A 13505-nucleotide genomic window follows, 5' to 3' on the forward strand; every position below is an offset into this window, starting at 1 on the left:
CCACATATATAGAAAATGGCCAGAAAGTGGCACTGTGGCTCAAGTGGCCAGAAGTGGCACTGTGGCTCAAGTGGTAAAGTGCTAACCTTGAGCAAAAAGAAGCCAGGGACAGTGCTCAGGCCCTGAATCCATTGCCCAGGACTGGCAAACAAACAAACAAAACAAGTGGGGAAATGCAAACCTTTCTGTGCAGCTACAGAGTAGAGAGTAAGCACGGAAGTAACAGGAAATAAAGTTAAAAATGAAGACTAGTCTTGGTACCTAAACAAGATTTTATCCTGAGCATGAAGGAAACCAATGAAGCTGTTTTAAGAAGGAAAAGAGCACATTTACGTTTGGATTTCAGAATGGCCACTAGATGACAGTATAAAGAAGAACTGAGGGACAAAAGACTTGAGAAGACAACAAATTAGGAGATGATCACAGCCATCAAGGCAAGAGCTAAATGCCTAAACTAAGTCTAATGATGAGAATGAAGAAAAGGAAGAATTAACAAGATTCACTGATCCATTACAAATTAGGGAGAATGCTGGACATGGTTGCTCATGCCTGTAATCTTAACTACTCAGGAAGCTGAGATCTGAGAATCGAAATTCAAAGCTAGCCTGGGCAGAAAAATCTGTGAGACTCTTTATCTCCAATTAACCACCACAAAACCAGATTTGGTGCTGTGGCTCAAAGTGGTAGAGTGCTAATCTTGAGCAAAAAAGCTTAGGGACAGCACCCAGGCCCTGAGTTGAAGCCCCACAACCAACCCCAAAATACAAAAAAATAGGGATGACACCCAGTTTTTGACATGGGCGAGTTGCTATGGCCTAAATGTTCATGTTGTGCCCCCTCCCAATTTGCATGCTACAACTTAATTCCCAACTGGACAATAGTAAGAGGTGTGGTCTGAGGAAGTGATTAGGTCATGAGGGCAAAGCCCTCATGAATCTGATTAGTGCCCTTGTAATACAGGCTTAAGGGGTAACTTGCTTGCCACTTCCAGCCTCTGAGGACGAAGCAAGAGGTGTCACCTTCAAAGCAAAGAGCATGTCCTCACCAGACACTGAATATACTGGCACCTTGATCTTGTCCTTTCTAGTCTCTAAACTGTAAGCAATAATAAACTGTAAACAATAGTTTTTTTTCTCTTTTTTTAATATGCCAGTACTGGGGCTTAAAGTGAGGGCTTGAGCCCTGCCCCTTAGCTTTTTCATTCAAAAAGGTGCTCTACCACTTGAGGCACAGCTCCACTTTAGGATTTTGCTGGTTAAATGCAGAGCAGAGGGGCTGGGAATATGGCTTAGTGGTAAAGTGCTCACCTGGTACACATGAAGCCCTGGGTTCGATTCCTCAGCACCACTATATAGAAAAAGCCAGAAGTGGCACTGTGGCTCAAGTGGCAGAGTGCTAGCCTTGAGCAAAAAGAAATCAGGGACCGTGCTCAGGCCCTGAGTTCAAGCCCCAGAACTGGCAACAAAAACAAACAAAAATGCAGAACAGAGTCTGATAGCTGGGTGCCGGTGGCTCACATCTGAAATCCTAGCTATTCAGGAGGCTGAGATCTGAGGATTGAGGTTTGAAGCCAGCCCGGGCAAAAAAGTCCCCGTGAGACTTATCCTCAATTAACCACTCAAAGACCAGAAGTGGAGTTGTGGCTGAAGTGGTAGAGTGCTAGTCTTAAGCACCAAGAGGCTCAGGGACAACACCTAGGCCCTGAGTTCAAACCCATGACCAACAAAAAGAAAAACAAATAAGAAGGAAATGCAGTCTGCATCTTTTAGTCCCTTCAGAGGGAGCAAATGCCAGTACATGAGAGCAAGCAGATACTCACTGCAATACGGTGAGGGAGGTTTGGTTCCCCACCACTATCACCACCACCTTCTGACAAAACTGGAGCTTTTTTTTGGCCAGTGCTGGGGCTTGGACTCAGGGCCTGAGCACTGTCCCAGACTTCTTTTTGTTCAAGGCTAGCACTCTACCACTTGAGCCATAGCGCCACTTCTGGCTTTTTCTATATATGTGATGCTGAGGAATCAAACCCAGGGCTTCATGTATAAGAGGCAAGCACTCTACCACTAGGCCATATTCCCAGCCCTGGAGCAAATTTTTAAGCTGAAGAAAAAGGGCAAGATACAAGTGTTAAGTGACAGGCTAAAGAGATAAAGACACCCCCCCCAAAAAAAAAATACCATAAATGAATGAATAGATCAATCATTAGTGGCAGATTCAAAACTCCCAGAAGAGGAGGAGGGCTAGCAGTGAAAAGGAATATCTCTTAGAATAGGAGGGACTGTTCTTCATCTAGGAACTGATGATAGACAAAAGTGGGAACTGACATAAACTGGCAAGGCACAGGGCATTTGGCTTTTCCTTACAAGCTAGTGAGAAAGGTAATAACATATAGAATTGGCTCTTAAACTGTGTTCCCTAAATATCTCCTTTTTTTTTTTGCCACTCCTGGGGCTTGATGAGCTCAGGGCCTAAGCACTGTCCCTGGCTTCTTTTTGCTCAAGGCTAGCACTCTACCACTTGAGCCACAGCGCCACTTCCAGCTTTTTCTGTTTATGTAGTACTGAGGAATCGAACCAGGGCTTCATGCATGCTAGGCAAGCAATCTACCACTAGGCCATATTCCCAGCCTGCTCCCTAAATATCTTTAAGAAACTAATGAAGCTGCACACTCACTACCCAAAAGATACAAATTCACATTCAAAACTGTGTATGCAATTTCAGTTTTGCGATTCATTGAAGTCATATCCAAAGAGAATGTGAGCTGTGACATTACAGAAGTCCAAACAAACCACCTTTCAGAACAGAACCTGTCCTGTTCACAAAAGTCACACTATAAAATGGTCTTATTCACTAGGGACATGAAAAACTGTCACTTAACAATTAACAACAACCACAAAAAGTAGTACTTGATGTATATGAAAGCAGTAACTATGACTTATAGTAAATAATATAGAAGATAAACCCTACTTTTAGGAAATTCAGAATTTAAAGACAATGAGTGGCAGTTTTAGATTTAGCAATGGCTTTAAAGAAAAGTAGTACTTGTAAACGATAAAAGATCAGTCTAGAGGGGGCTGGGGATATGGCCTAGTGGCAAGAGTGCTTGCCTCGTATACATGAGGCCCTGGGTTCGATTCCCCAGCACCACATATACAGAAAATGGCCAGAAGTGGCGCTGTGGCTCAAGTGGCAGAGTGCTAGCCTTGAGCAAGAAGAAGCCAGGGACAGTGCTCAGGCCCTGAGTCTAAGCCCCAGGACTGGCCAAAAACAAAACAAAACAAGATCAGTCTAGAGGTTTAAAACAAACAAACAAACTATAATCAGGCCAGCTGAGCAGGAAGGTACAGGATTTTAAAAAAAAAAAAAAAAAACTGGTAGCAAATCAACTCCAAAGAACAAAAACCCTTGAAGGAGGAACTAAAAGGATGTGCTTCCTTAAGCACAAGTGCGGGACTGAGGAGTCAAAGACTACTTAAAAGTTCTGAACGGGGGCTGGGGATATAGCCTAGTGGCAAGAGTGCCTGCCTCGGATACACGAGGCCCTAGGTTCGATTCCCCAGTACCACATATACAGAAAAAACGGCCAGAAGCGGCGCTCTGGCTCAAGAGGCAAAGTGCTAGCCTTGAGCGGGAAGAAGCCAGGGACAGTGCTCAGGCCCTGAGTCCAAGGCCCAGGACTGGCCAAAAAAAAAAAAAAAAGTTCTGAACGTCCACACATGCTTTTTCATAGATCTTGTTAATGCTTACGTCTCAGAAACTATACTTAACCTGTCAGAACCATTTGCCTAAACTGACAGACTGAGAAATGTGCATGTGCCAGATGTTCTTATCAAACAAGTCAACCTCCTTTCTGCTTCAGTCAACTGCTTACAGTGATCCAACATGTGTTGGACTAAGGAAGTAGGCTGCTGATGGTGGAGGGAGGCTCTACTCTTAAGGATACATGTCCACAAATTGATTCCATTCATCATTTCACATACAACCTTACTCTAATAAGTTAACACAAGATACTAAAAACAGCCAAGTCCCTTAGCATCCATACATTATCAGCTCACTCTATACCTCTACGCACCTCTAATGAGGGTTTCATTTTGTAAGGACAGAAGAAATGAGAACAAGAGGGTGAAGCTGTTGGCACAAGGTCACAGAGCTAATAGTTCTACAGCCAGGATTTGGACCAAGGCCCACCAGATGCCAAAATGCTTTCCTCAAATCATTCTGGATACCACCTTGTGCCAAGATCAAATCCCCAAGATAGAGACATCATTTTTCAAGGCAAAGCAAATAGAGCTGAGCAAAAATTCTCAAAATTTAAAAATAAACAGAAGCTAAGGCAGTAGGATTGCAAGTCTGAGGCCAGCCCGGATTACATAGTGAGATGTGAGACCCTGTGTTAAAAAAAGAAAAGCAGAAGGAAGGAAAAGAGGAAGGGGTGAAAGGAGGAGGAGGGGAAGGGAACGATTTAAAAGACTATAAATGATCCTTGTAGAAGTTTACATTACATGAAAAAACAACTTAAGTAATAGGAAAAATATATGTCTTTGTTAAAATGATATAAGTGAAAAGTACTATAAGGTTTAAGGGAATGAGATCAGGGCTGGGAATATGGCCTAGTGGTAAAGTGCTCACCTTATATACATGAAGCCTTGGGTTCAATTCCTCAGCACCACAAATATAGAAAAAGCCGAAAGTGGTACTATACCTCAAGTGGAAGAATGCTAGCTTTGAGCAAAAAGAAGCCAGGGACAGTGCTCAGGCCCTGAGTTCAAGCCCCAGGACTGGCAAAAAAAAGGCAACGAGATCACAGTGGCCAGGGGTAAAGTATAAAAAATAGTTCTGTGCTGGGTGCTGGTGGCTCATGAGCCTGTAATCCTAGCTACTCATGAGGCTGAGATCTGAGGATCGTAGTTCAAAGCCAGCCAAGGCAGGAAAGCCGAAAAACTCATCTCCAATTAAGCACCAGAAAACAGGAAGTGGTGCTGTGGCTCAAGAGGTAGTGCTAGCCTTGAGCTGACAAGCTCAGGGACAGAGCCCAGGCCCTGAGTTCAAGCCCCAAGACCAACCCCCGAAACCGCCCCCCCCCAAAAAAATAGTTCTTTAGCTGAACTCTAAAAGAACTGTGCGAAGTTGTATAGGCAAGGAACAGGTATTTCAGAGAGTATTTCCCCGTCACCTAAGAGAGAACTGTAGTAATTACACCACCAAGATAGGGCAAAGAACCTTTTAGCCAATCACCTGAACTTTCAACCCTTAGGTGCTAGGTCTTACACAGGCCAGCAAAGAGCATAGCAACCAAAGGCTGGGCCAAGAGTGGCAGGTTAATGATTTACCTTATGAAAAAAACCCAGCTCAGTGCTCTTTTTTTTTTTAAATACACACACTAGAACCAAAATGTTCAAACAAGTCTTGTTCTTTTTAGTAGAGAGAACCATGCTTCCATGAATCTGTCACTTCTCTTCTTAAACCACCCAGTTTCAAACTGCCCAGTTTATAGTCATCCCAACTCTTAACAGTTACAACTAAATCACTTTACAAGCACTTTTTTTTTTTAAATCAGTCATGGGGCTTGAACTCAGGGCCTGCCTGGATGCTGCCCATGAGCTGTTTTGCTCAAGGCTAGCCTCTACCACATTGAGACACAGTGACACTTGCGGTTATCTGGTGGTTAACTGAAGATAGGAGTCTCACAGACTTTTGCCCAGGTTGGCTTTGAACCATAATCCTCAGATCTCAGCCTCCTGAGTAGCTAGGGTGACAAGTGTGAGCCACCGCTCAGTGCCCAGCTGATCTAATTTTGTTTTTATAGTCACAACTTCTTTGGCTTCAAAAAAATCATTATCCAGTTTATCTTTTCTGGATTCCATGTAACCTATAAGATGAAATATGCCCTTGACAATTTAAATTTGCACCATGAGGTTTTATCAAAGGGTCTTACAATTCTTTTTTTTTGGCCAGTCCTGGGCCTTGGACTCAGGGCCTGAGCCCTGGCCTCCTCTTGCTCAAGGCTAGCACTCTGCCACTTGAGCCACAGCGCCCCCTCTGGCCGTTTTCCATATATGTGGTGCTGGGGAATCTAACTGAGAGCTTCATGTGTAGGAGGCAGGCACTCTTGCCACTAGGCCATACTCCCAGCCCACAGGGTCTTACAATTCTTAAAGATAAATTCCAACACAAGCAAACAAAAGGAAGATAAACACAAGTTTTGAGATGCATATCAACAAAAAAATGCCCATTTTCTGGTTATGTAAAAATCTATATGCTAGGCACTAGTGGCTCATGCCTGTAATCACAACTACTCAGGAAGCTGAGATCTGAGGATCACGACTTGAAGCCTGCCTGGGCAGAATGTCTGTGAGACTCACACCTCCAATTTGCCACCAAAAACCAGGAGTAGAATTGTGGCTCAAGTGGTAGAGTACAAGCCTTGGGCAAAAAAAGCTCAGGGACAGTGTCCAGGCCATGAGTTCAAGCCCTAGGACTGAGACAAAAATGTAATTAACTGGGGCTGGGAATACGGCTTAGTGGCGAGTGCTTGCCTCCTTACATGAAGCCCTGGGTTCGATTCCTCAGCACCACATATATAGAAAATGGCCAGAAGTGGCGCTGTGGCTCAAGTGGTAGAGTGCTAGCCTTGAGCAAAAAGAAGCCAGGGACAGTGCTCACGCCCTGAGTTCAAGGCCCAGGACTGGCCAAAAAAAAGGTAATTAATTATAAAATTCTACAGGACCGGGAGTACAATTTAGTGATAATGGACTTGCCTAGCATGCAACTAAATAAATCTACATTCCAGCTTTCCTTAATACCCCTAAAATCAGGTATTAAACCTGGTTAATTGTAGTTTTGTGATATAGTTACACACTACAAAGCTATAATTAAGCAATATATTTTAGGCAGAAGTGCCCATGCTTCCCATTATATTGTTGACCTAAATTTGCCAACCATCTGCCAAAGTCTTTCCTTCTCTTCAAAACTCTTACCTTTTCCCCATTCCCAAAGAAAATCCTATATAACTGCTAGGAAGAAGCCTTCTCTTGTCCCTCCAGGTAGACCTGTCACAGAGAGGGTGGGGTGTGGTTCAAGTGATAGAGCACTGCCTAGCAAGCCAAGGCCCTGAGTTCAAACCCAGTACTACCCCACCCCCAAAACCATAGAAATACAGAATGCAACATGTAGAGAAAGGGAGGCTGTGTTTGGTGTTTGTGCTCAAGAGAAGTGTTCCAACAAGAAAGGGGAAGATCCCTTGTGGTAAGTGTTATTTTATCTTAAATATCTTTCTTTGGACTATTCAAAGGCTGGAGATTCTTGGAGCTTCTTCCGAAATGCAGGAGAAGTGTAGAATTAACATCCTTCCTCCCTTCACACTATGTCTGAACTGCACAGGCTAAATCACAGCCCTCTCTACAAACCGTGCAATCCAAGCTTGTATTTATAGTTCTCTGCTGTTCCTTTTTCACAACAAAATGAATAGCTTCCTCTTTTCTTAGAAGGCAGCCTTGTATACAGCTCCATAGTAGTCTGAGCATTGTTTTGTTGATATTTTGAAAGTGATTTCTCTACAGGCTCAGAGCTCCCCAAAAGCTGACACAGTACTCTGCTTACCTTGGTAACCCTTGTACAGAGTAGCTACAAAATATACGTCAGCTAAACACACAGGAAAGAATGAGGCAGGAGGATTACAAATTCAGCCCAGCCTGAGCTACATAGAAAGACCCTACCTCGGAAAAATAAAACACTGCATGCAAGCATGATGAATTTGAGTAACTGAACCAACAGGACTATTCAGAATTGTGATATGTAGCATTTCCTTAGAGCAGAAAACTAAGAAAAAATGGGTAATACCCCATGTAGTAAGAGCTCAGATGTTTTAAGTCATACATGACAACTAGCACTTATTAGATGTGCAAACTGTAGACAAAATATTTAACCTTTCTGGATCCAAGTTCATCCTGTTAAACCAACAGGGGTGGGGAAGGAGTAATTAATATACACACTACTTAATGGCAAAGTTCAGTGGAACTTGAATGACAAGGTGTAAGAAAACCATTACTCAAATCATTACTGTATTACTGAACAGTTTTGAACAAATAATTCTTACTAGTGTTATCCCTATGCCCACATATTTGATGATATGATGTGAATAAAGTTCAGACAACAGATTGCCACCCAACGATATGATAACAACATACAGAACATCAAAAAAAAATTTAATCATAGTTCTGCATGTAGAAACCTATGTATTCAACTCACTGGTTGAAAACCTTGTGATTATGTGTAAACTCGATTTCTAGATTCTCCAGACAGTTTCAGGCTGTTCTTTTTGCTGCCAGTTTGAACCCCGAAGTCCACGGTGACCTGCCTGAGGCAGCAGACACCTCACAAGGCTCTGCAATGCTCTCTGCGGCAAACCGCCTAGAGGAAGGCAGCACCAACCTGCATTTCAGCACAGTCGGCTGATCTATGACTAGAGCCTGCAGCAGAGAAACACAAGCGCCCACAGAAAAAAATTATTTAACAGTGGAAGGCTCAAACTATCCTGATGAGTCTGAGCCTTAAAAAAAAAAAATCAGAATAGAAAAACAAACCAATGCCAGCAAGGCATGATAAACACACAATGACAAGTATCGCTTTAAAAAAAAAAAAAAAAGCAACGCACTTTTTTCTGAGCAGTAATTATGGAGAAAATGTTAAACAAAATTTAGCTTAAAATATGCTACAGATGTCACAAATAACACCACAGATTTGAGGCTGATGGGTTTTTAACTTCACTTGAATTCCTAGTATCTTCCAACCTCTCAACATCTCTGTACTTTAAGCAAGAGACAATATTGCTGACGTGATAGGCTCAAGGTTTTTCAACTGTATTTTTTCTTCCAAAACTAAAAGAAATAAAACACAAGATAACAAAGTACAAGTCTATAAGAAACAAATTCAATCTAAGTCATGTGCCAACCAAAAGAATCCTACCCCATGGGGCTGGGAATGTGGCTTAGCAGTAGAGAGCTTGCCTAGAATGCATGAAGCCCTGGGTTTGATTCCTCAGCACCACAAATATAGAAAAAAACCAGAAGTGGCACTGTGGCTTACATGGCAGAGTGCTACCCTTGAGCAAAAAGAAGCCAGGGACAGTGCCCAGGCCTTGAGTCCCAAGCCCCAGGGCTGGCAAAGAAAAAAAAAAGAATCCTGCCCAGGAAAACAACTGTACCCTTGTCCTTAAAATGTTTAAGCCTTGGCAGTAACAGTCTGTAGGAGTTTCATACCTTTCTGATGCAAAGGAAGGTAAGCTAATCAGTTGTGGGTCCTAGAAACAGTTCCTCAGAATGCTTCTAGAGATGCCTAGAAATATCCAGGGCTGTAAACAGTAATCAGCTGGAAGCAGACACATACCAGGAATAAGGAGCTCCCAGGATTTCCCTTTCCATGTGAAAGCAATCAACTTCTATTTTTAATCTCCCTCTGATGCAAACATCCAGGGAAACCTCTCTCAGTCTGGCTAATCAAAGCTAGCTGATTTTTTTTACTACAAAATAAATATTGTAAAAATATTTGAATGAAAGTAATCACAGATTTAATAACAATGCTTTAAGAGAATGGGTTATCTGAAAAGGTATACCAGTTCAAAAGCCCCTCAATTTGAGAAGAGTAAAGAAAACGTATTAAAGAAATTTAATTTTAACAAATTATAGTTCAGCCATTCAAGTCTACTTCAACTGGGTCCTCCTAGTAAATAATTCAATCAAAAGTCTTAGTGGGCAGACAAACCCAAAGGATTCCTATCTTCCTAAACACTTCCCAGATGATTAATTGAAAAATAATATGCTAGTAATTAAGTGCAGGCAAAAGCAGCACCTCCCATAAATTGGGAAAACCTAAAAGGGTTATTAAAAATAATTATTTTCTTCAATGCCTGAACGGATTCAGAATGCTCCAATCTACTTCTGTTTTTTCACTGTGTGAAGACTTTTTGAAAGGAGAGAGGAAAACCCCATAAGACCTTGATAAGTAAACAAAAAGTCAGAACTTTCCTGGGAACTTGTCACATTCTTTTTCTCCAATCAACGGTTTTAATCCACTTGAATGAAGTTGAAGAGGGCTTTTGGCAAGGAACTCCAAAATATGTAACTCTGGAGACACCACCAAAGTACTGATAGGAAGCCTGGAGAAAATGCTACTTTTGTCTCAGAGGCGGCCAGTGACAAAAACAGGAACTTTACAGAGAACTGATCACAACTGCCCAACAAGCCTGTCACATGCACACAACGAGCACTGTGTTTCTTTCATTGTTGTCCAAGGCACTTTTCTAATAATAGTGGCTTGATTTATTCCATTCTTATAATTTGGGGGGCGGGGGGAGAAGAGGAGCGGCGAGGAACCCTCCCAGTACCAATCCATTGTCAAGAGAAAGAGGGTGCCTGGCCAGGATTTGCATGTAACCGAGAGGACCTCTACCTCCAACTCCCCCACCCCCTTCAAAAAGACTCCGAGAGGTGGTCGGACGCGGAAAATTCAGCCAGAACGCAGGCACCAAGAAAAAGCCTGGATCACCAAGGTAGTCAAGTCTCCTCAGGTTAGGGCCACCGTTTCCGACTTTGAGGACGCTCCACGGCTCCCCCACTCCTGTCACTGAGGAGGCACCTCGCATTGTTAAAAGGAGGAAATGCTGCGGCGGCTTTTCTGGGCGCCCCTCTCTCTTCGAAGCGAGAAGAGGAGGCTGGATCTAGGCGTGGGGCCCTCCAGGAAAAAAAAAAGAAAAGAAAAAGGCAAAGAAGCCAGGTGTCAGCGGCTCTCCTCAGTCACCCCCTTGCTCGGACGCCCAGGCAGAAGCCGGAGAGCGCAGCTTTGTCTCGGGCTTGGGGGCGGGGGGACAGGCAGTGCAGCAGCAGCCCAGGGCCGACGTCTCCCCCAAGCCCGGCTCAGCCCCCTCCGAGGGAAAACAATGAAGGCACGGGAAACCCTCGGCGGGGTGGGAAGAGGACGGCGCCCCGCCAGCCAGGCCACAGCTCAGGCTCCCGCGCCCGGGCGGCTGGGCGGCCACGACCCCGGCGCGGAGCTGCCCCGGCCACCCGTGCCCCCCCCCCCCCGCCACACCCGGAGCCTCGGCGTCCCCGGACCCCGCAGGCCGGCGCCCACTCCCCGCCCCGCGCCTACCTTCCGAGAGCTCCAGCTCCAGCTCCGCCAGCTGCGCCCGCACTTCGGGCGGTAGCGCGGCCACCGCGGCCGGCGACGGCGCCAGGCCTCGCTCCGCCATCCCGGCTCCGCCAGCCGCACTCCGGAAGACGAGAGAGGGGGCAGAGGGGGCCGCAGTAGGGACAGACTGACGCGGGCCCACACCCCGGCTACAGGATCCGACTACGGCCGCCGAGCGCCACCAGCGCTGCTGCTGCCGCCGCCATGAGCGAGCGTCACGTGACGCCCGAGGTCCCGCCCCCAGACCCGAAGGATGCCCCGCCCCGGAGTACGAAGGACGCGCTGGTCTACGGCGTCCTCTATAGGCAAGATCTGGGAGCGACGGGCCTGAGACCTCTTGCTTAACTCTGGGCTCCCGAAGTGCACCAATGAGTGTGCTACCCCTGGGACGTAAAACCATTACCTTTTATGATCTTAGCACGTACTTTTTCTGGAGTTTTGGACTTACTTTCTCCAGTCCCCTCACTTAGGTATGTATACCTTTGTTTTTCCCTACCTCCTTTATCCCAATGGACAACCTACCCCATTTATAAGAACCTGCTCACAGGCATCTCTGGATTCCTTTTGCCAAGATCGCTGCTTTTGTTGGAGCTTTTAAGACAGTGGAGAGGGAAATCTGCTTCTTCCCTTTTATTTATTTATTTTTTATTTTTTGCTTTTTTTGCTTCTTCCCTTTTAAACTCCTGATTGATTTCCGGAAAGAGAACTTAGTCTTTTCTTTTGTTCCCCTCTAGTATACAGCCTGATATTCCAAAATGTTAATCTTTTCGTATAAAGTGTCTCCAAGCATCGGTGGACCCTCTGGGGACAATGGAGCCTATTTTTACATTGTCATTCAGTCTCTTGCTTATAGTGTTGAATTTTTTTAAATAGAGACCGTTGATTTGTTGATCTCGTTGTGGTTTTTTTTTGGGGGGGGGGGTTGTTTGTTTTTACTGTCTGAGATTTTGGCTTCCTTTCCATGATCCAAAGTCTTTGGGAAGACCTGGCCTCAAAACATTCACTAGGAGGTATGCTTTTTGTTTGGGTTTGGGTTTGAGTGATTATCTGACACAGGACCTCCCCACAAGCTTTCTTGACAGCTTTTTTTTTTTTTTTTTTTTTTAAGATTTATTTATTTATTTGCAAGCCCTGGGCCTGAGCATTGTCCCTGGCTTCTTTTTGCTCAAGGCTAGCACTCTGCCACTTGAGCCGCAGCGCCACTTCTGGCCATTTTCTGTATATGTGGTGCTGGGGAATTGAACCCAGGGCTTCATGTATATGAGACAAGCACTCTTGCCACTAGGCCATATCCCCAGCCCCCCACAAGCTTTCTTTACCACTGATCTACATCTACTCTCTAGAAAGAATTTTGAGTCATTTATAAACTAGAAGGAAAAGTTTTTTAAATTTTGTAAAAAATATTTCCACTTGAAAAAAGGGGAATGTGACATCATAGCTAATTATAGGGTGGATTTACAACTTTCCTTTTAAAAGAAACAATTTGCAGGGCACTAATGACTCAAGCCTATAACCCTAACTACTCAGGAGGCTGAAATCTGAGGATCTGGTTGAAAGCCAGTGCCAGCAGGAAAGTCGGTGAGACCCATCTCCAATTAACCACCAAAAAAACAAACAAACCCAGAAGTGGAGCTGTGGCTCAAATGGTAGAGCTTGAGTTTAGGGACAGTTCCTGGGCCCTGAGTTCAAGTCCCAGTAACCCCAGTAACACACACACACACACACACAAGGGGAGGGATGGAGGCAGGGAAGGAAAAGGAGGAAACAATGTAAGATGAGTCTATGGGAAAATATATATATATATATACATCCTTTGGTTTTTATGAGCACTAGTACTAGTACAGGTTGATTTGGCTTGAGACAATTTCATTATATAATCTAGGCTGACATCAAATTCATGATCCTCCTGAGCTGGGATTACACATGTGGTATGCACTACTATCCCCAGTTCTGTTTGTTTTGTGAGGTTTTCTTTTTTCTTTTTTTTCTGAATAATTATTTATTGTCAAAGTGATGTACAGAGGGGTTACAGTTTCATACGTAAGGCAGCGGGCACATATCTTGTACAATTTGTTACCTCCTCCCTCATTCCCCCCTTCCCCCCACCCCCTTCCCCTCTCTCCCCATCCTTTTCTTTTTTTTTTTTTTCAACACTGGTACTAACAGCATCTTGTGATCAGGGGGATATGTTTAGGGTTTGTTGTTATTGTGGTTTGGACTTAGTATTGGGGTTTCCTTTTTTTTTTTTTTTTTTAACCCAGGCTAGCTTCAAATTTATCCTCCTGCTTCAGCCTCCCAAGTGCTTAACAGGAATGCACTAC

The 13505-nt window shown here is 44.3% G+C and overlaps 1 protein-coding gene across 4 annotated transcripts in view; it reads right to left on the reverse strand.

The window, feature by feature from the left end:
• The window catches only part of Dip2b (disco interacting protein 2 homolog B), a 237333-nt gene extending 225715 nt beyond the window's left edge, over nt 1-11618 (reverse strand). For 2 of the 4 annotated variants that reach the window (XM_048364373.1, XM_048364358.1), the window contains exon 1: nt 11146-11614. In XM_048364373.1, coding sequence (XP_048220330.1) covers nt 11146-11584 — 439 coding nt within the window. In that variant the 5' untranslated portion in view covers nt 11585-11614. Of the gene's footprint in view, nt 1-11145 lie in introns of all 4 variants that reach the window. The other 2 variants (XM_048364381.1, XM_048364367.1) reach the window with 2 other exon arrangements.
• Between the last annotated feature and the right edge of the window lie 1887 nt (nt 11619-13505).

This window comes from Perognathus longimembris, chromosome 1 (assembly GCF_023159225.1).
Source record: "Perognathus longimembris pacificus isolate PPM17 chromosome 1, ASM2315922v1, whole genome shotgun sequence".
Taxonomy (NCBI): Eukaryota; Metazoa; Chordata; class Mammalia; order Rodentia; family Heteromyidae; genus Perognathus; species Perognathus longimembris.